Here is a 23,108-nt window from a genome sequence, read left to right as displayed (position 1 = left end):
TGTTCCAATTCCTTCAGTTATGTCACCAATGATTTCATTTGATGGATGGTTCTTTTGAATCCATTCTTTTGTTCTCTTTGGAGGAGATTCTTGTTGTTGTTCCTGTATATCTTGTTGATATTATTTATTTCTTCCTAGTTGATAGTTGCTTCTTGTTCTAGAATTTTCTCTGTACCTTTTTCAGCCTCTGTCTCAAGTTTCAAATATTCTATATCCTCATAATTATTCGTTAGAACACTATCTTTGTCACATGTAACATTTATGCTCTCCACTATTTGTTTTCATGTTATATTATAGAATTTATAGGCCTTTCTTTTGCGTGAGTAACCAACAAAGATAACTTCATCAACACGCGATTCAAACTTGCCCAACTTTTGATCTTCTCTTTTGATATAACATTTGCTTCCGAAGATTCTGAAATATTTTACATTAGCTAGTTTTCCTTTCCATAATTCATATGGGGTCTTATTGCAATTATTTATGAGAAGACTTCTCTTGATAATGAAGATTATCGTATAAATTGCTTGAACCCATAATTTTTCATCCAATTTTGAGTCCTTTAGCATTGTTCTACCCATTTCCTATACGGTTATGTTCTTTCTTTCAGTAACTCCATTTTGCTGAGTTGTTCGTGCTATTGAAAATTGTATTTGTATTCCATTTTCGTCATAGTATTGCTGAAATAATTTGGAAGTGATTTCTTTGCCATTATCTAATCTTAGACACTTTATTTTTAAATTAGTTTCATTTTCGACCAACTCCTTGTAGATCTTAAAGCACTCAATTTCTTCATATTTTTTCTTTAGGAAACTGACGCCTGTCATCCTAGTATAGTCATCTATCGTTAACATGAAATATAATTATCCATCTAAGCCTTTTGTTCCCATATAACCACATAGATCAGTATGTATCAATTCCAATGGATGTGATGCAAAGTGTTCTTTTGTTTTAAATTTGGATTTTGTCTGCTTGCTGTGCTGACAGGCCTCACATGGAGTGTTGGAAGGTTTTGAGATTTTTGACATTTCTCGTACTGCTTCCTTTTTTCTTATCTTGACAAGATTTTCAAAGTTTATGTGATCCATTCATTTGCGCCATAACCAACTTTCATTTTATTTAGCTAGTAGACATGGTTTAGTTGCTTCATCCAAAACATATATGTCATTTAGAGCTCAACTTGATATAGCCAAAATTTTACCATACATGCGTTTCCTGATTTCACATTTTGTGGAGTTGAATAGCATTGTGTGTCCTTGATCACACATTTGTCCAACACTGATCAGATTGTGATTCATGTTTTCAACCAATAGAACATTCTTGGCTAAAGCATCTTTGCTTTCGAGAATGATGGTACCTGATCCTATAATATTTGAAGATCCACCATTTCCAAATGACACGGTTCCATCCTTCTTCTCTTTCAGAGATACAAATTTCTTTCTATCTCTAGTCATATGCGTTAAGAAACCCTATCAACATACCACACTTCTTTGTTGTTTTGAGCCTTGAGAGCGAGAGCACAATTATCAGTGTTCTTCTTCTTCCATGTTCATTCATTCTGTGGCTTTGAAGATTCTTCTGGAGGATTTTCAAGTCTATAGTCTCTAGCTATGTGTCCGAATTTTTGACATTTGTAACATTCAATATTACTTCTTAAATGTTCAAATATATTGATGTTTCATTGAGCCCTAGGAGGTTCATATTTGATAGATCTCCTAGAATTGTATTTTTTCCTAGGGTACGTGTGAGATTCTACAGCTTATGACCAAATTTTCCACATGAATAACAAGAGCCATGAAAAATATGTTGGTACCTGGATGGAAATGTTCATCGGGGAATTGTCTTCCAAGGTTGTTCTTGTGAATCTTGTTCAATGAAGTCTACATGTCTGTCAGATCTCATAGGTTCATTGTATTTTGTTGTAGAAGGTCCTACTTCTTCTTCTGTGTAACCGATGCCAATTTTTTCATTGTAAGATCATTGATTGTTGATGAGTTATTCCAATGCCTTTGCGTTGTTGCCATAGTTTTGGATATTTTTTCCCATCTTCACTTCCTTACGCAGTGAGACTAATTTGGCTTCTAATGCTTCCCTTTCTCGGTTTCTTTCTTCCAACTTCTTTTGAAGTGACTCTTCAATACATTTGTGTTCTTCAAATTCAATTTTGAGACCTTGAACTTATTCTTCAAGAGTATTGGAATGGATTTTCTCATCCTTGAGCTCTTTTATAAGCTTGATTGCCTCCTTAGAAAATTCTTCTATGGTCAACCCTTCTTCTTTGTTGTTTGGTACCTCTTGTTTGTTGTGCATGGCCATAAACAATACTCTCTCATTGGCTTCATCTTCACTATCACTGTCTTCATCGGATGATGAGCTATCTTATTTAGAGAGAAAGTTCCTTTTGAATCCTTTCTTCTTGCCTTTCTTGTTGAATTTCTTAAAGCCTTTCTTTCCTTTTGAGTTTCCATCACTTCTGTTCGTACATTTTGCTGCGAAATGCCCAACCTCACCACAACCGAAACATATCAATGGAAGTTTACCTTTGAATATTACCTTACCAATTTTTAGTTTTCTCATAAAGTAAGCATATTCTCCATCTGAAAAACCTTCATCATCATCTTCCTTTTCTTCACACTTGTAGGTGTAGGTCTTTTCCTTTGAAGGTTGTTTCTCCTTATTGGTTTTCTTAGATGCAACGAATGCAGTTTCTAGATGAAAAGTACCCTCTTCTTCATCAAGTCTCATTTCATATACTACGAGAACATCATGTAATTCTTGTTTGCTGAGTTTGTCCATATTTTCACTATATTCTAAGACCTATACTTTGGGTTGAATCTTCCTTGTAACGTTCTAAGAATATTTTGTATAATAGTCTTCTTTTCAACAGGCTCTCCCAATCCTTCTAGAGTGTTGGTTATTTCATCAACGTGTTGGAAGTATGCAACAATGTTGTCATCTTCTTTCATTTTGAGTTGCTCAAATTTTTCTCTGTAGATTTGAAGTTTGCTTCTTTGAAATTTGAGTCACCTGCATATATATTCTAAATCTTTTCCTATACATTTTTTGCGGTTTTACAACCCAACGCCTTATATAAGAAGATTAAATAAGTCCACTAATAGTAATATTCTTTGCTTTTGCATCATTTACCAAAATCTTCTTACCTTGTTCATCCACTGTTGGTGTAAATCCATTTTGAACAATATCCCATACTTCATAACCTTGTGCCAAGAGATAGACCTCCATTCCTCCTTTCCAGAGCGCATAATTATTTTCATTGAATAGAGGTACACCATTCTTGGTATGCTCCATGATCTCCTTCCAGTTGTTAAACGAATATTGAAGGAACCAAGCTTTGATACCAATTTTTGGAAAATACTTGGGGGGGGGGGGGGTGAATCAGTATTTTTTAGCTTAGCACTTTTAAATATTTTCAGAGCATTAATTAATCTTCAATTACTATTAATGTTTATGCGTTAATAATAGTGAACAAAGCAACCTGGAAGACACAAATATTATAGGTGGAAAACCCCCTCCAGGTCAAAAACCACTGAATGCTTTTCTAATAAATTCTTTAATCTTCAGCCCCAACTAAAATGAAAGAAACAACTTCCTAGAATTCTCGAAAAGAATTCTTCTGCAGCTCCCATTGGATGGACACTCCAACGCCCAAGATTCTTCAGTAGTCAACTGAACGAATGCCCAACACCCAATGAGCTACAACTCACCCTAGCACCACCCTACCACTCTGAAGTTTTCATAGGCTTGAACCTGTTAGTGACTTCATGCACCAACCTAGCACCACCCTACCACCCTACAGAAGAATAAAAGAAGAATGGATTCCCGTACTAGGGAAAATGGTCCACTTTACAATGATATAGAATGATGTAGAAGAAGAAGACACACTAGACCATAACCCCAACTATGACGCAACCACCTAATGATGATCCTAGACCTCCAAACACTTCCTCTTAAACTCTTGGCAGATAGAATCTTGTACAACTTTTACAATGATTATTTTATAATGACTTTGTACAATGATACTTTTACAATGTATGTATGTAGTGCTTCCCACTTGAAGACTTCATGTTGTGAACTTCATGTTGTTGTTTTGCACCTTGATTGTCGATATTGTCATGCTACGCTTTCTCACTCTTCGTAACATTATATTATGCATTGAGTCTTCTATTGATGAATATATAATACCTACAAAAAGTCTTCAAGGAAATACCCATGACATGATAATAGCGAAACTTACCTCATCCTGCAGAGGATATTTCAGTGATAAATAAAAACAACAAATTAGAATACAAAGAACCTAATGCAATTAAGAGATAAACATGCATATACATAAGATACTTACCTGTATCTTATCTCTGCTATGTCATTTTGCTGCACCTTGCTCTTTTCTGCCCTAGAATGTCTGGTCCTTTGCACCCCTTGACAACACTTGATCTAGTTTATTCTTGCCTTCTAGGAGCACGATATTTAATCTAATATATCTCTATGATTTAAGATCCCAAATATGTGATATTTAGTCCTATAGTAGCCCTCTGAATCTTCTTTCCAATGCCACAGGTCTAACCCAATTTTGACTCTTCCAAACAAAGTTATGCCCAATCTCTCACAATGACCTAATTATGGACTGGTTCCATAGAGAGAATTTGTACAACGTGCCATGTGTGACTTTTCCCTACTTCGACTATGAAATTGATACATAGAAAACTATAGTTTGTGCAATATCCACCATATTTTACAGAATTCCAATCCTCTTCTCAGAGAGAGAATTATGATGATTTCTCCACGGCCAGGTCTTTGAGATGAAATTCGAGAGCCTGCAAAAATCCTAACTTCCACAGATCATCTCTCTGAAAATATAGCGAAACAAGATCTAAATTTAGGTCATGACATTCATCAGGATTGTGAATCAAATGGGCTTTAATTTTAGAATCTAAGACTTCACATAAATGAAGTTATAGCGAAAATTCCATGATCACACCTTTTGGAGGATATATGAAATTTCTTTTTATATAGTTGAGAGAAGCTTCTATAGAGAATGTTGGAGGGATTTTAGGAGCTTACAAAACTATTAATTATTGACTATTGAATGACCAAAACCAATTATGAATGCTATTCCACAACCCCATAGGGTTTTAGCCCACTATCTAGGGTTACTAACTTCAAACATGAATATCTCTCAAACTGTGAAGAATTACTTGGCCTTCCATATATCAATGGAAACATCTTGACAAGTAGAATCCATCTAGAAGATACTCGACTCAAAATAGAGTAAGTTGTCAATTCAAAATTCACTTGCAAGATCAAGGTAGCCCCTAGTTCTACTTGGGTTGACATCAATGACAACCTCAGATCATCTTTAGATCAATAGTGGTATCACTACTTAAGTGTTTCAATTAAAACTATATAAAATACACACCACTACTAGATACATAGTCAAATGAAAACTATTAGAAATCTATTTGTTCACTATAGTGGGATTGATAAGCTACAATGCAAAAACAAAATAACAATAAGAGGAAGGTTGGGAAGCATAAATATCTTTATTGATTGATGAAAGAGGTTGAATTTTATTTTCAAGAAAGACTAAATGGATTTGTTAAGGAAATATACACTTGGATCTATTAAAATAGGGTCCTTATTTTCCTCTCTTTCAAGTTTAGCCTCTTCTCAAAAATATTCTTGAACACTCTTCAATGGTTAGCTCCTAGATCACAAAGAAAAGAAAACTGAAGGGAAACTTTTTGGAAACATGAATTTGTTGTGAAATTCTCTCTTTAAATTGGTTCCAGGGTCTATGTTTGTGCAGACCAATTGAGTCAAAGTAGTGGATGTAGATGTTTTGAGCAGATACCCAGTTCTACAGCAGTTTCAAGATGTATTCCTTGAGGATATTTTAGAGTTTCCATGTCATAGCGAAGTAGAATTTTCTATTGAGATAGTGCCAGTGGAAGCTCCAACGTCAAAAGAACCTTACAGGATGAGCACACCTAAGTTGGTTGAGTTGAAGTTGTAGTTGAAGGAAATGTTGGACAAAGGATACATCAGACCAAGTGAATCACCTTTGAGCACATAAATATTGTTTGTGAAGAAGAAAGACGACACTCTCAGAATGTCCATTGATTATAGTGTTGAAAATAGCAACAAGAAATGATAAAAATAGAAATGCTAAAAGTAGCATTGCTATAGATAGCATTTCAGGATATATTCCAATTTTAATTTGTCCTTGAATTAAAATTGAGAATTGAAATTCGAATTTAGTCTCACCAGCTACTTGAAAAATAATTAATTAATTCATCTTGAGTTAATTAGTTGGTGAAAATCAAACATGAAGTCTTTTTGAAGACATGCAACAGTTATCCCTTTGATTGAGGAAGTTATCCCTTAATTAAGGAGATCGAGATGAGTTGTATTTGAGTTGTAATTAGTTAGATTATTTAGCTAAGTTAAGTTCAGTTAAAATTAGTTCCAAACAGCTGGAGGAACTAGTTGTGAGTTCAGTCAGTTAATGCATGAATGCAGGCAACTAGTGTTCTCCAGATAAATGAATATTCTCCCATAAATAACTCATGCAAGTCAATTCAGAAAAAGACCCAGTTGAGATTAAAGACGGGGACATTGTATTATCAGTTGGAGTAATTTTCCTATAAAGGAAACTCATCCATGTAGAAGGAACAAGGTTCCTTGAGGATTGGGCAGTTTTACAACATGTAAGAGTAGTGTTCCACTTGGTTGAAGGTGAATCATCCCAGAGGAATAACGCAAGGAAATAGGAGGCTTGGAGGGTAGAGGAGAAGGCTTGTGAGAAGCTTTGTTTGCCTGTAAGCATCCAGGAGGATTGTATTGAGAGCTGGCTTGCTGTGAGAGCTAAGGCCTTTATGTAATTCTGAGATATTCCCACCTTGTATGATAATACAGATGGCGGGGTTTTTAGCTGAGGATTTCCCCAGAGTATTCTTCTGTGTTTCATGTGTGATTGAATCTTCTTCTCTATTATATGTGTTATGTTTGATCTTTCTCAAAATTGATTAAGCTTCCGCAAGTTTGATTGTAGAAGTAGATTAAGTATTTTTCTTTAGTATATTTCATAATCAGTTTAATCTACAGTGAGAATTTCTACATGGTATCAGAGCAAAGGTGATCAAAGCGGACAACAATATACAAAGAAGGTAGAAGTTCTGAGTTTGAAGTTCTTGATTGTAGGTACAAAATTGATTTCTTATCACATCTCAAAGTTCACCAATGGCATTCAATGGCTTGAGACTCGAGCATCCCTGGATGGAAGCTCGAATTACATAGCATGGAAGGATCGCATGGAAGCGGTATTAGAAGATAATAGTTTCAAGGACTTTATTTATGAAGAAGTCCCCAAGCCAGCAGCAGCTAATGCCCAAGAATTGGCAGAATGGAAGAAATGTGTGGCGAGAGTGAGGAGGATTCTTCCGGAGGGAGTTCGATACCATATTGTCTTGAGTCTCCATGGGAAGGAGACTCTATTTTCAATGTGGAAGACATTGAAGGATCTATATCGGAACAAAAACGACTAGAGGAGGTTGGCACTAAAGGAAAAGCTTCAGAAAATCAAGTGTGAAAAGGGCGACACGATCTCTACATATCTGAACAACCTCACCACCTGCAAAGATGAGCTTGGAAGTGTAGGAACCATGACAGTTGATGATGATATGGTGAGTCTTTATCTCCTTGGTCTTCCTAAGAGATGGCATAGCTACTAGGACTCAATGAATGGAAGAGAGAAACTGCCAGATTGGGAATGACTATGGTTAGATTTGATGCAGGAGAAGATCAGGAGAAGCACTAGAGATGGTTCTTCATCTAAGCATGATGATGAAGAAAATCTAGCCTTAGCAGGTAAGGCAAGGAAAGGGAAGGAGAAGGATTCTCATTCCAAATCAAGTTCTTCCCATGGTGGGAAGAATATTGACAAATCTAAAGTGAGATGCTTTAATTGTCATGAGGTGGTCCATTATGCAACTAATTGTCCATTGAAGAAATCGAAGAAGGGATCCTCAGAAGGATCTAAAGGTGAGGAATTGGCCTCTCAGTTCTAATTGGATTTTACCCTCATAGCATGCATGGTTTCATCGATGATGGGTTGTGGTTGGTTTATAGACAATGGAGCCCCATTGCACATGACTGATGATAAGAGTTTATTCAGTACCTTAGAGGAGAAGGACCTCCAGATGTGCATAGAGATGGGCAATGATGGAAAGTATCGTGTTTCAGGTGAAGGTACGGTTGTGTTTCATAGGGAGCATGGAGCTCCTCTCACACTAACTGATGTAAAGTATGTGCTTAGACTAAAGAAAAAATTGGTATCAATCGCGATGTTGGAGGACAAAGGCTATGATGTTGTGTTTAGTAAGGGAAAGGTTTTCCTTAGACACATCACCATGAGTCAAGTGAAACAAATCAATTCATGGGTACAAAACCTATATGCTCTTGAGGTTCAAGATGCATGCAAAGCCTTAAGGAGCAAGGTAAATGTTAGAGACTTGGTGCTTGAGAGGGACAGTACATTACCTCTCAACATGCAGCACCAAAAGAAGTCTCAGACAATTGTGGAGGAGCCACAATTGTAGATTTCAGCAGAGGGATCACATGCAGCCATACCTCTAGATGGGAGGTGGGGCAATGTGAAGTGATAGTCCCAAGAAGGCTGAAATAGGGGTAGGATCCTTGAGGTACCTAGCCTCTTTGATTAGACCTTTCTACAGGAGCCCTGACGAGGAGTCACAGGTGTTGGCTTAATGGGGCCTAACCCAGGTTCAAAAGTGATTTAGCTAAGAAAATCTCGATACTACTGGCCCTTTCAACATCAATCCATGGAGCACAGACTGTGGTCTCACTTGAAGTAGTATGGAAGGGTGCTAGAACTAGGTTTTCACACCCTGGGGATGTCTTATATGATGGGATTGGTACGCGGTCCAACCTTCGCACTCACTGTGCTACATGCACCAGTGGGCACCCCGCGTCCTATGATATTGTCTTCGTGCAGTCCTATCCGCAGTGCTGCCCATGTTATTTACCCACGTATTTCTTAATTATACATTGTGAGCTGATTACTTAGATTATTTTCACACATAAGATTCCAAACCATACAAGTATTTACCCAATTACGCATAGTAAATAACTATAGTAAAAGTAATGCATAACAAAAAAATACCGATTCAAGAATAGATGCACACAGTAAACTTCTATTTAATAGCTTTTAATCCCAATTACAAACTTGAATCTACCCCGCGTACTCAACTGCAAGGGTCACGCACTCAGGTGCGAAATCTACTAGGCCTCTACGCACTCAGCTGCAAAGCCTCTATCCACTACTATGACCCAATACTCTTTTAATCCAACTTTAAGCTCGAACCATGCCTTCGCTATTCTCTCTATCATTCACTATCTTTACACTTAGAGCCTCACTCTATTTATACAATCCCATGATCTACAGACCATGGGTAGGCTGACACAACTTTACATTACATTACAATATTTTAGGGCGGATAGCCCTATGACTCATCCTAGACCTTGCGCTCCGTGCCCACAATTCACAAAGTCTTACAATATACTTGACTAAAATTTGGGCTTTGAGCCCCAAAAACATGTTGTGGGGGATCCCATGCCCAACAGCCTCCCAACACAATCATCGTGACTCATCCCGGGTCACTCGCCTAGTGCAACGATCTTGGCATGGAGCCCCTCCAATTGTGCCTGCACTACACGGAGGTCCGCAACACACTTTTCTACAGTTTGCTGGATCTACTCCACTCTTTCGGCCAAAGTTTCACTGTCAGGGGCAAATACCTATCTTAAGGCATGCATTGCCTTCATCTGTGCAAGATTTCCTTTGATATCGGTAGTGATGAGGAAGGCCTCCTCAATCCAAGGTTGGACGCACGCTTTAAGGACTACCTCTTTCTGCCACATGGAATCCACCTGTTCCTTCAACGCCTTCACCTCTTGTAGCTTCACCAACCATTAGGTCAAGAAAACTGTCTACGTCGTTCAGTGCACACTATCATACTGCACTTGAAGCTCCCGCGGCTCTGTTTCTAGGTTGTGTATGTTGGGGTCCTCTTGTAATGAAGTGACGATCGTGAAGGATTCTTCCAACATAGTGGTGCAGTTCTATACTGCCTATACTATTTCCTCAAGCCCTTTCTGGATAACGCTAGCATGTTGTTCCCTAACTTTCGGGGGCATGGATGACTATGCCTTTAATCACAGTTCGGAAATCTGAAGGTTGAGGTCTAGCTGTATCCTCATTGCTTCCTCCTTTTCCTCGTGGAATCCACTATCCAATTTGTGAATTTTCACTCCAACTGGTAGGTCTATCACAATTTCTAGATCTGGAACACGGCGACATGCTTCCTCTACCATTTGCTCCAGCTATTGATTCTTGACAAGTACTTCATTGTGCTGAAGACTAAGCTGCCCAATGTTGATCCTCTATTCGCTGAGTATCTATACTTCACGTCCTTCCCTAGCTTGAAGTTCTGCTATCGCTCCATCCTGTTGCTGATATAATTGTATCCCATGGAAGGGCAACCAAGTTTAGGCCAAGTCCCTTGATTCTACCCACCGTGGCTCTGTCCTCCACACTTTTCGCTGTTAGTGCTCCTTCCGGCAGCACTATGGTGTTGGCCATTTTGGCACATAGCAACTGCTCCACTGTTGATGTACCTGCGGCACTGTAGGTAGCTCCCATTCCTTCCGGTGGGGGCCACACTTGAAGTTCCTACAGCTGCGTCCTGAGGGCCCCGAACACATTTTGCTACTCCATCATTCTTCTTGGAGTGCTTCCCTAGTGACCTCGCGAACTATGTCACCAATGTCGTAGAGGTCACCCTCTGTCAATGTAATGGGTTCATTGTCCAGTTTGGAAGCCTTGGTCTTCTTTTGTGGGCCTGCTCTTTTTGTATGGCGTGACCATTTCAGTTATGTAGATTTCATGCCTGGGTCCATGCCTTCTGCTGTGTCCTCTGTTCCCTGTCCAGTGGTCAAGTCCGAGCCTCCTTCCTCCCACGTCATTGTGGCCCCTATTGCCTGTGTTGCTGCTGCTCTTTTGGCAACCTTGGTCTGCTCTATGGTGGCCTTCATTGCCTTGCGGATAGCCCTTACCTCTGCGGCCAACTGCTCGTTGCACTTCTGTTGGACTCGCATCTTGGTGGCATCCTTTTGTTTTTGTACCATTTTTTTATCATGGTCCAATAGATCCCGGGCACGCCACTTGGGAGGGCATGAGTCAAGCACGGAGAAATCCAACAAGTCCTTGTAGTACATGTGTATTGGATAAATATTTGGAGAGAATTTCTGTTTACATCCCAACACCTTAAATTTGAATTTAGAGCACAAACAATCAAGAATATACAATGCCATATAAAAATATGGTTGTTTTCCTGTTGCTGGAGTCAATACTCTCCTACTCTTGTTTGAATATAAGTTACTATAATTTCTATCCATATGAATATACTTCCTACTTGGGTATAAGTATACATTAAATGCACCCAACTTTCTTCAAATGTCTTTGCATTAGGTTTCCCATAGAGTCGGCAACATGTAGCCATGATTAGATGATATGTCTTCCTCATCAACTTAGTCTTAAAAACCTAATCAACCTTAGTATAGAATTTGTTGGGGTGTTGCCACCAACTCTTTAGGAAGAAATTTCCATACCTGTAGATCCACTAAACCTGACATATCGAATTTATTCATCATGACAACAATGTTAGAAAACAAAAAGAAATTAAATGTTTGACGCAAAAGACAATATAGTTTTTGTGATTGAGTCACATAATGGCGTACTGAGCGTAATTAGTCTATGAGGTAGTGATGTGACACAATGAAGGAATATATGATAATATTACGTGGTGCAATTGGGAAATCAAGGTTAAGAAAGACATTTCCAATTGCAATGAGCGAGGTTCTTGCAATGCAATGGATCACAAATTACCAGTGTAATATTCATAGGAAGGTTTCACTATGGAACAATGAGAAGATCTAGATTAGGAATATATTATGCATAGTGAGGTAATATATATCATGATAAGGTATATCATTCCACAACTGATTAATATAGACAATGTGAAATGGCTGTGTCATTGTGCAAGGATGTTAGGTAGACTAGAAAGTAGACTTACGCAGTGATATAGATAGGTAGTTAATACGTAGCGTTGTGCAAAACCATAGCATAGCCCATATATGTGGAAAGGATCATTACACATGGGGGAATGTTACATTATGGATGAGGGTTGCGACATGAGAAATTTCCTAAGAAATGAGATGCACAAAGAGACGATTCCAGGGTAGAAGAGAAGATAATAGAGGGAAATAGAAAAGATGGGAAAAATTATTGTGTTCGAGGAATATGAATGAATATGGGTATATATAAAGATGGAAAGTAGAAGGTAATGAAGTCTAAAGGTCATGTGGGAGATTACGTAACATTAGTCTACTAAAAAAATCATGATAACAGGTCAAGAGAGAAAAATTACCTGACATGTGGAGTAATCGTTATGCGGGTTAGTAGTGTAGTGCACCTCAATAAGGTAGGGAAGAAATATTGTGTCACAATTACTATTGAAGCAAAGAGATCACGCGATAAAACAAAATTGTGCAAATGAATTGGGGTGCAGGATGTTTTCTCTTTTAGAGACAACCCCTGGGTTGAGGAAAAGGGTTAGTGCCTAGGACAACTTGAAGTCTCTTGAAGATGAATCATTGTTTCTTGACACTTAAATATAAAAAGATTTAAATTTGGTTCAATAATCGTACTCAGAGACTAACCACATTACACACATTGTCATTATTTCATTCCAAAGAATTATAGTTCAACCATGGTGACCTACAGACAGAAAGTGAAGCTTCTTTAGCCATTGTAGTATAGGTGAGGGTAGAGATAATAGAAGGAAATATGGCGTAGAGGGTGAGAGATAGAATCCTCTGCACTAAACTTTAGAAAAATAATGTATAGACAAAGGAAATGAAATTAGAAACCATGGAGTGCATTTTAAGGCTTTCAGTCTGACATCTACAGGTACCATTTTCCATAACACAACATAGCTAAATTTTTCATACAATATTGAAATCTAGTAGCTATAATTATACGATTTCTAAGAGGAAAGAAACACATATGTAAATGATAAAAAAAATATAGAAACACATACTCCACATATCATTGCTTAGAATCAACGAAAGCTTCTTCATTAATCTTTCATAACAACATCCATGTCATAACACTTCATAACTTGCAAAACTTATAGAATATTGCAGCCTCTTACCATCAAAATCAAACCCCTACAAATGAGTTCCTCTTCTCTTTTATTGGGAGAGTCCCCTTGTAGTGAAACAAATATCTAAACTAATAAGTTGTGTGAGCATTCCAAAGGCCTAACCATTCTAATAATTACATAACAACTTGATTCTTTCTTGTAAAATAAAATATTTACAAAATTGTCCAAATGGCAGAGATATGATATGATTTCAAATCAAAAAATATATTCACTTCCGACTTGCTTAATTATTCGAAGTGGACACATGCTCCACTACGTAGACTCGCAGTGGGTTAACCAACTGGTTAAATCTTTGGCACATAATTGGTTTTGTTACGAGAGTGTGAATAAGGGTACCATAGTCCATCCTTAAATTTGCGAGCTCAGTGTAAACTAGTCTGGCCACAAATAAGGTATTCGCCAGCCATAGAAACTAGAAGTATCTTTACAGGTGGTTCACTATGGTGTTTCCCTTGAGGGTGGTAGACTTATCATGTGATGACTCCACCTTGCTCTTGGACTCAACTAAAAATTTCTCATATTGCTCCCGTAGTAGAAACTATCCTTGGAAATCTCAATAGCCAGGTAACCCTTCTCTATTCCTCTGGTCAAAATTAGAGTTGAATGTTGCAACTAACTTTGCTGTCTCATTCACACATGTTTCAACCCTATCCCTCACTTCCTTCTTCTAGATCACTTTGGCAAATTCTATGATTACACATATCTTGTCAGCAATGCCTATTTCCCTTCATTAATCAATTGATTTCTCATCTAGGAACTTAATGAACTTCTCAACAATGTTGGGATTCCTAGCATTCTCCTCTTTGGTTGATTGGACAGAGAATTGAGTTGTTTTTACTGCATGTTCCTATTATGCGACTAGTTACAAGTGTTCCCATATTTTTTATTATTTTGAAGATCATATCATCCCAGATTACCCACCTATCTTTGATGAGGGTTATGTTTCCCTTTTGTTTTGATATTGTCTTATGCCAATTGATACTTATTATTGATTTAATCCATACTTGCCTTGGTGGACTTGAGTTGTTTCTCCTTATTTTTCAATGTGTTATTTTTATTATGTAGGTCAATTTCGATCATTTTAAGTTCATTCTTTGATAGTTGCAGCTCTGTTAAGACCTTGGTTAACTGCTCAGTTGGATTCTATGGGTTTTTTGGCATAGCCACGACATAAAATATGGGAATCAATCTTTTTCTGGAGCTCAGCTACCTTCAACTTGAGTACCACCACATCATTATTCCTTTCAATCAACTCCCTAGCCAAGATTTTCCTCTGATTTTCAACCTGTGCCAATTTTTTGGTCTGTACATGCTCTACATGCAAGAATTTTAAGTTGTTTCTTTAGTGACTGAATTTTTGATTATGAGCCTTTCATAATGGCATCCATAGTGACCTTATCATTAGGATCTAGCCCCAACTTGATAATCATCTATTTTTATCCTTCATTTTGGAGATGGAGGGCTCCTGAGTTGGCCTTCTCCTGTTTTAGCTTAGTAGTTGATTTCTCCAACAGCTTCTCATCCTTACCAGTCAAGGCTCCCTTGCTCAACTCACAATATATCATCATTGCCCAAATGGAAGGGATATAATATGATTTCAAATTAGAAAATATCTTCACTTCCGACTCACTTAATTCTTCGAAGTGGACACATGATCCACTACCTAGACTCGTTGTGGGTTAACCAACTGGCTACATCTTTGGCACATAATTGGGTCTGGTACAAGAGTCTGAATACGGGTGCCATAGTCCATCCTTAAATTTTTGAGCTTAGTGTAAATTGGTCTGGCCATAAATAAGGTATTCACATGCCATAGAAACTTGAAGTATATTTGTAGGTGGTTCACTATGTTGTTTCCCTTGAGGGTGGTAGACTTATCATGTGATGACTCCACCCTGCTCTTTGACTCAACTAAAAATTTCTCATACTGCTCCCATGGTGCAATGGTCTCTTTGCAGCGACTTTAGGTCGAAGATGGAAGGATGGTACATAGGGAGACACATGGAGGAGGTGGATTGGGTAGAAGACAGGGGAGAAAGGTAATGTATTAAATGATTTCATTCGCTCTTGCCACACTCGCTTGATAATGGTCCTCGTCATTGGCGTGGTTGCCGCACTGGCATGGTAGGTGGAAGACCTATTTTATGTCCTACAATGGGGTGCTTGGGAAAACACAGAGTCTAAACTAGATCCCCCAAAATAAATCACAATTGTCTATTTGGAAATGTTACTTATTGATAGTGACATTCTAGGGGCGAGTGCTAACTTAATTGTTGTGCTTGTTTACCCATTAGAGCTTCTGCTTGGTGAGTTTACCTCTAGAAGGACGATGGTTTGGCCTATAGGTGGTTTTTTTTAACCGTTTGAGAAATGGGGGAAGCATTTCTACCAATTGGAAAATCCTCCGTGCTAAAAATGGTGTCACTTATTCGTGAGCTAGAATTTGAATGCCCTGGTTCTTTGGTCCCCTTGTTCCCGAAAGCTTGACTCCTTTGGAAATGTAATTAGAAATTGTTAGGGGTTTTTGACCTTTTGGGGTATATCAACAAGATGATGTTGTACTGATGTAAACCCTACCACGTTTCCACTTGTGATTGATCCATGTGTCATTCACATTTAGGCCTTTTGTGTAGCTGAAAACTTCAAAATTGTCTTCCATGTATCCACTTCCCAGTGGGTGGATGTTGACGTTACCTTTTCCCAATGATATGTTTCCACCTACCCAGTCAGATGAGCCAGAGAGAGGGGGGGGTTCCCGAGTGCTTTGTTGTGCAAGCAATTTATGTGTAAATAGTCCAATCCCAACGCCTTTGAAAATCCTTTTAACCAAAGTTTACAGAGTTTCGTGGTTGTAGGGTCTAGGCCTCCTATTTTTGTTATGAGGTTATGTCAATAGACAACCCCGACTCCAAGATTTTGACCTTTATGGGCCCAAATTTGACTGCCCCTATCTTTTGATCCAGAAGACCATTTTCAGACTTCTTTATTTCGTCAGAAATCTCTTTGAGCTCATATGGTCTTTGATCTCATCTTCTACTCTGAAAATGGCTCCAAACTCTAATATGCTTTGCATTGTAAGTCTCAAGCTACTCAATTTCATTTATCCTAATCTCATAAATATTTGGATTTGAATAATAAATATTTGGTCATTGGAAAAGGTGGGTATATACACCATGGCATTCTCAAAATGGTTAGTTGGCGATATTGATTTTTTCACAGGATTCTTGAGTAGAATATTATACTTTCCGCAAGACACTGAATGTTATAGTCTAGTAACATCTTCGTCTTCTGAATTTAATTGTAACTGGCAAATGATTTCTTGATAAATCATGCTTCCAACGTCATTGAATAATGATAAAATCGCTGCCAGAGATGTTGGAACTGTTATTTCAATGCTGTTACTATCAAATATAGAAATGATGTCGCAGGTCTCCAAAGAATATGTCCACGCAAGTTTGCGATGCTTATGGATTCCATAATAAAATTCGCTGAACACCTCGACACATCTAGCCATCTCAGAAGGTATATTCAGTTTAGAATGCTTGTAAGTTGGCCAGGCTACGCAATTCAATACTTTAACCCCCAGAGATATTGGAAGGTCATTTGTAAAACTAGCTTCCATTTTCTTTGAGATCTCGAAATCATTGATCATGCTCTGCATCTTTAATGTGAGAGTGCCACATTGGTTCTTCAACCTAGACAACATGTTCTTCTCGTGATGGATATTTATGCCCTTGTCAAACAATAATCTCTTTGCTAATTTCTTGCTGCAAAATTCTGTAAATAAATCCTTATCACCGACGTAATCAACATGTTCCCCAATTTCTTCGAAAATGCTATCAATATGATCGTTGTTGTCCATGGGTACTTTTCCACTGCTAACCTTCCTAACTACACTATCACAAAATTATGCTAACACCTCCGCACTTAGGTTTCCTCCCACACTTTGATTGCATATTGTTGGAATATTAATTCCAACTGCTGTGCAGCAGCAGCGATGCGGGACATCGCCAATGAGTGATCGCCGATATCGCATCAGCGAGCCGCAATAGAGGACTTACAAAAGAGTCGGCGTATCTGCGGTAGAACTGCAGTGAACAGTTGAACAACAACAACTATTTTTATTCATTTGTCCTGATCTGACGCCCCACATTTATTCCTGATCTTTTAAGCCACCGCCATTACCATCTTTTCACTCTTTAATTATTTTTGAGTTCCCGAAGGAGGAAAGGTCAGATCCAGCGCTACACCATTACTTCTTAACAACTGTATTAATGAGCAGAACGGCTGAAACAGGAAAGAACCAGCCTCGAGCTGACGCAACATTTATCAGTTATGGGTTTCCACATTACCGACTCAAGAAACACAGCAAAATGTCAGAAAGATCAGATTTTATTCATTATGAGCAGCAAAGTACAGCAGAAACTTCATCAGCAAGTTAAAGCGGTGATGACCCTTTCCCGCACTATAAAATGCAGACACAGCAGTGAAGAAAGAACAGAAGCAGAAACAGAAATAGAAATAGAAACATGGGAAATATATAGAGAGCAGATGAGATCACGCAGCAGCGTGAAGAAAAATGTTTTGAGAATAGTGAAAAGCACAGCAGTGCAGATTTGAATGTTTTTTTGTTTTAAGATTGTTTGTTGTGAGACAGAGATGCTGAAACAGCAGTGCTGAGATAGAGTTGCTGAAACAGAGTGCTGAGACAGAGATGCTGAAACAACAGTACTGAGACACAGTGCTGAGACAGCAGTGCTGAGAGAAAGAGTTGCTGAGACAGCTGTATATGCAGCAGCATAAATGTATTGAAAGTTTTACACACAGCAGTGTAAAATATCAAGCAGACACAACAATGTCAATTTGGACAGATTGAAGTGCCTCTGAAGCAGGCATGTTGGAATTCCTCTGTTAAGAGGTAAATGTTATTTGTGTGGAACAGAAGTGTTCCTTGGTGAATCCCTCTATCAAGAGGAAGGTGCTTTTCAAGCATAGTGTTTGGTGAATCCCTCTATCAAGAGGAAGATGCTCTTTAGCATAGACTCGTAAATCCCTCTATCAAGAGGAAGATGCTCTTTAGCATAGATTGGTAAATCCCTCTGTTAAGAGGAAGATGTTTTGTAATAGGAGTTGTGGAAATCCCTCTATGTGACGAAGACTTAGTTTTATCAGTTGTTTATCGTTTACAAATAGAAGTTTCTTTTTACCTGTTGCTGCTACACCGTAAGTCGAAAAATTTACGTTGCTGCAACACAAGTTACAGCAACTGAAAAAAAACTGCGTTGCTAGCAAAGCGATTTTTTTCTGTTTTCGCTGTATTGAAACAGAGTATTATTTTGATCAATTTTTGATCCTGAGGCAAAGTAGAGTATTATTTTATGCTCTGTTCTTGTGTTTTTTGAATTATCAGAAAACAAAGTATTACTCTATGTTCATATTTTTGTTGTTTCGGAATTTATCAGAAAATTCTCAACAGTGGAAACAAACGATTTTTCCACTGTATTTTGTTTGGAAAAACCAGAAATTCCCGACATTACCAAAAATGCTTCCCTGCAAGCCATAAGAATACCCTGATGATTTTGAAATTCCTGCTTTCGAAAACAAGGAAATAAATGGAGAGGTTGTCTGAGTTGGAAGGAAATTGTGCGTTTGCAGTCAAGATTAGTTGGTAAAAGACTTGTTTCTCTCCAGAACCCAATGTAATCATGAGTATGGCCTCTGTAAACTTCTCCAAATTCGGAGATTTCAAATAAAGGATGGTGTCGTGTATCAATCGAGGGGCACCGTCCAAAATTTTCTCCCTATTGGAGGAAATATAATAATTTTTCTCTTTATTGAATGTGGCCATGAGACACGATATGAATTCTGGGAAATGGTACGCTGTTGGGGTGACTAAGTGGTACAGCCCTGACTCAACAACTCGGAAGGGGTCTTTCTTATCCAGGTAATTTCTATAGAATTCAATTGGAGGTCATATAAATTTAGAGGGAAGAAGGGATCATGAATTTCCCCTCGGCTTCGATGAGGGGTTTGGTGTGGCTCAAGGGTTTTAATGGTTGGTTTTCGAGGTTATTATTATATATACCATGTTTAAAAAAAACATTTACTTTTATTTAGATCGTTCTTAATTTTTATAAAAATAAAAGGTTTGGGCTTAATACTGATATAAAGACATGTATAAATGATGAAAGTTGAAACATTTCATATACATTAAGTTATGCATACATTAAATTGTGAAACTTTCAAGAAAGAAAAGAAAAAAAAGATATAATAAGATTATGAAATAATGCCAAAATAAATATATCAATATCTTATGAAGAATATAAGAAAAAAAATGAAATTATAAAGCAATATCAAAGTATCCGTATTCAAATGGAAGTAGGAAATAAAAACTAATAATCATTACATCTTATGTATGGTCTTTGTCTTAAGCTACATATTTAGTAGGCTGGAGTTGTCTTTGTCCTAGGCTACATATTTTAATAGGGTGGAATCGTCTTTATCTGCTTCCAAATACTCCCTTGTTATCAATTCATCAATTCTTTTTTGGATAGCTTTAATTTCTGGAGTGAATATCTTTTGAAGTTCTTGAACACAATCCCTCATTAATTGTTGCTGATGCAAGACTTTTCTGACCTTCATTATTCGAACAATCACACAATCTATTGTGTGACATCTTTCTTCATTAACAGATTGGATGACTTTCTTCTTCTCATCCACTTCCACTTTCACTTGTGGAAGTGTAATTTTAATCTTTGGGGATTTATGTGTAAAACTGGGATTGAACTCAAAATGGTCAGTGGACGATATTGATTTATTCACAGGATTCTTGAGCAGAATATTATACTTTCCGCATGATACGGAATGTAATAGTCTAGTAACATCTTCGTCTTCCGAATTTACTTGTAATTGGGAAACGATTTCTTGATAACTCATACTTCCACCGTCATTGAATAATGATAACATCGCTGCTAGAGATGTTGGAACTGTTATTTCTATGGTCTTGCTATCGAATCTAGAAATGATGTCGCAGGTCCCCAGAGAATATATCCACGTAAGTTTGCGATGCTTATGGATTCCATGATAAAATTCGGTGAACACCTGGACACATCTAGCCATCTCAGAAGGTATATTCAGCTTCGAATGCTTGTAAGATGGCCACGATGCCCTATTCAATACTTTAACCCCCAAAGATATTGGAAGGTCATTTGTAAAACTAGCTTCCATTTTCTTTGAGATATCGAAATCATTAATCATGATCTGCATGTTTAAGGTGAGAGTGCCACACTGGCTCTTCAACCTTGACAACATGTTCTTCTCGTGATGGATATTTATGCCCTTGTCGAACAATAATCTCTTGGCTAATTTTTTGCTGCAAAATTCTGTAAATAAATCCTTATCACTGACGTAATCGACAAGTTCCCCAATTTTTTCGAAAATGCTCTCAATATGGTCGTCGTCGTCCATGTGTACTTTTCCTCTGCTAGCCTTCCTAACTACGCTATCGCAAAATTCTGCTAATACCTCGGCACTTGGGTTTCCTCCCAGGCTTTGATTGCATATTACCGAAAATGCTTCCCTGCAAGCCATAAGAATACCCCGATGATTTTGAAATTCCTGCTTTGCATAACCATGCATATACTTGTCATGCATTTCAATAACCTTGTGGTGAAATTCATGCTTATCAGCAATATCCTCTGCCCATTTAATCAATGCTATTCCTTGGGTAGTTACATGTTGTTTCAAAATACTTGCAACGGGTTCCAAGCCCATGGGTATTTTACTAAACAACCTATACATCCTGGAAAGGTCGTCTTTCTTATCATCCCTGAGCAACACAGCGCAACCCGAATCCTGTTTTTCCAAAAGTTGAATTTCATGGCGGGAAAGGAGTTCATATTGTATTGTCTCTACTAAATTCTGCTCGCTGCTCGAGTGCAAATAAGATGCAACCTTGTGCTTCTCATTTGTCAAGCATTTTTCAACTTTTACCATATATTGCGGGCAAGTTTCTTCAACAATCCATAAAGCGGCCTTTCGAGCATAGTAACTTGCAGTGTGTTCGAAGAAGGGCTTTTCAAGATCATTCTTGTAGCATTCCATACCAATTTCTAGAAAAATGTCGACAACGTGTTTCACCAAAGCCCCCTCAATCATCTCTCCCTCGCGCTCTCGCCTAATCAAATCCAACACACCATTCTTCACATCAATCCCCATCACAAGCTCCCGGAAGCAGAGGAAGGCAACTTCTCTTAGAGTTGGCAGCACAACACCCGTCTTTCCTTTGACCAAGTACAGATCCAAAGGAGAGAACATGGTTGACATGCGTCGGACCAGAACCTTGTAATTTTCCCAACGTTTCTCAAATTCCCCAACAGTCAACTCACCGTGTTGTTTTCTCAATGCTGGTAAAACAATCGAAACTATGTATTCTTCAAACGACTTCCTGTACATTTCATACAGTCGCCGATCGTTGTCGTGAGGAGGCAGGTCTTGGGAGCACAGTCGGAAAATAGTTATATAAGTGTTCATAAACTCCTCAGCAAATAATTCATCATCGTTTAACTCTCCTGCTACTCTTTTTCTCAACTTTCGGATACATGTGGAGATCAAACCGCACGCTTCCTCCCACGTCTTCATTATAATCTCTTCTTTCTTTTCTTCCGCGCCAATAATTAAAGATTTGGACTCTGCGCAGCCCTGGCAATAACAAATGTTATTGTTCCTGCGCGCCACTAAATAAAGATTTCGACTGTCGAGCGTCGGTAAAGATTTTGACTCGACTCTTCGCAACACCCGCAAGAATGTTAGTGTTGGTAATTCAATGTATTGTGACAAATTCAATTCGATATTTATAGGACACCGGTCTCACACCTACTATTCTTTGGCCGACATTTATCTCTCATTTGTTTTGTGGTAGTGCGTAAATATACAAATATGTTTCATTTCGCTTTATGATTGAGCTTTTCTTCTTATAGATTAGATTAGGCGGCTTATGTTGCTTCTGAAAAGATTTATCCAATAGAAGTGTTTTATTTCCGTGCTTTAATTGCTTTGCAAGGGGTTTTAAAATATGAATGGCTTTGTAAGGGGTTTTAAAATAGGGATGGTTTTTTAAGCTATGATAATAGATTAAGTATACTTAATATGAATTTTATAGAGAAGAAGGTAAGAAAGTTTTATAGATAATTAATTAGTGGGGTCATGGGAAGGCTTAAGATTAAGGACATATTAAGATTTAGCTTCAATATCTTGTTTAATAAGGTGGAACAACTTCTCCAAAGGTTATTATTGTTCCTGCGCGCCACTAAATAAAGATTTCGACTCTCCACCGTTGGTAAAGATTTTGTATTGTGACAAATTCAATTCTATATTTATAGGACACCGGTCTCACACCTACTATTCTTTGGCCGACATTTACCTCTCATTTGTTTTGTGGTAGTGTGTAAATATACAAATATGTTTCATTTCGCTTTATGTTTGAGCTAGTTTATTTCCATGTTGCATGTAAACAATTTTTAGTAATTTGTTATCAATGAATTGAAGTTTAGTTTTTGTTGTATCTCTATGTCTCTATTTAAATTTGTATTTAATTTCATTCCTGCATAGATTTGGATAAGTGGTATCAAAGCATATTTGTCTTTCTCTATTTTTCTATGCATGTCCCCAATGAGGTATAAGGAGTTAGGGCCTAAATTGGTTGAACCCTTGCAAGACCGGCCTCACTGATCCTAATGACCTCCCATGGAAGAAGAAAATAAATACAAGGGAGTAGGAGATCCGTTCAAA

General features: G+C 37.9%; 1 protein-coding gene and 2 pseudogenes across 1 annotated transcript in view; all 3 read right to left on the bottom strand.

Annotated features, from left to right (window-relative positions):
- Positions 1-10,735, bottom strand: part of LOC149210877 (cullin-1-like) — a 40,369-nt gene extending 29,634 nt beyond the window's left edge. The window contains exon 1 of the mRNA XM_089399125.1: positions 10,610-10,735. Coding sequence (XP_089255251.1) covers positions 10,610-10,735 — 126 coding nt within the window. The remainder of the gene's footprint in view (positions 1-10,609) is intronic.
- A 5,846-nt stretch (positions 10,736-16,581) lies between these two features.
- On the bottom strand, positions 16,582-17,181 carry LOC149210876 (cullin-1 pseudogene; annotated as a pseudogene).
- Positions 17,182-19,784: 2,603 nt separating this feature from the next.
- LOC149210875 (cullin-1 pseudogene) lies at positions 19,785-21,959 on the bottom strand (annotated as a pseudogene).
- Between the last annotated feature and the right edge of the window lie 1,149 nt (positions 21,960-23,108).

Source organism: Pinus tabuliformis, chromosome 1_2 (assembly GCF_031772625.1).
Source record: "Pinus tabuliformis cultivar Carrire ecotype Pingquan chromosome 1_2, CPIR1, whole genome shotgun sequence".
Taxonomy (NCBI): Eukaryota; Viridiplantae; Streptophyta; class Pinopsida; order Pinales; family Pinaceae; genus Pinus; species Pinus tabuliformis.
The sequence above is the reverse complement of the archived record's forward strand: the minus strand, read 5'-3'. Positions and strand labels throughout refer to the sequence as shown.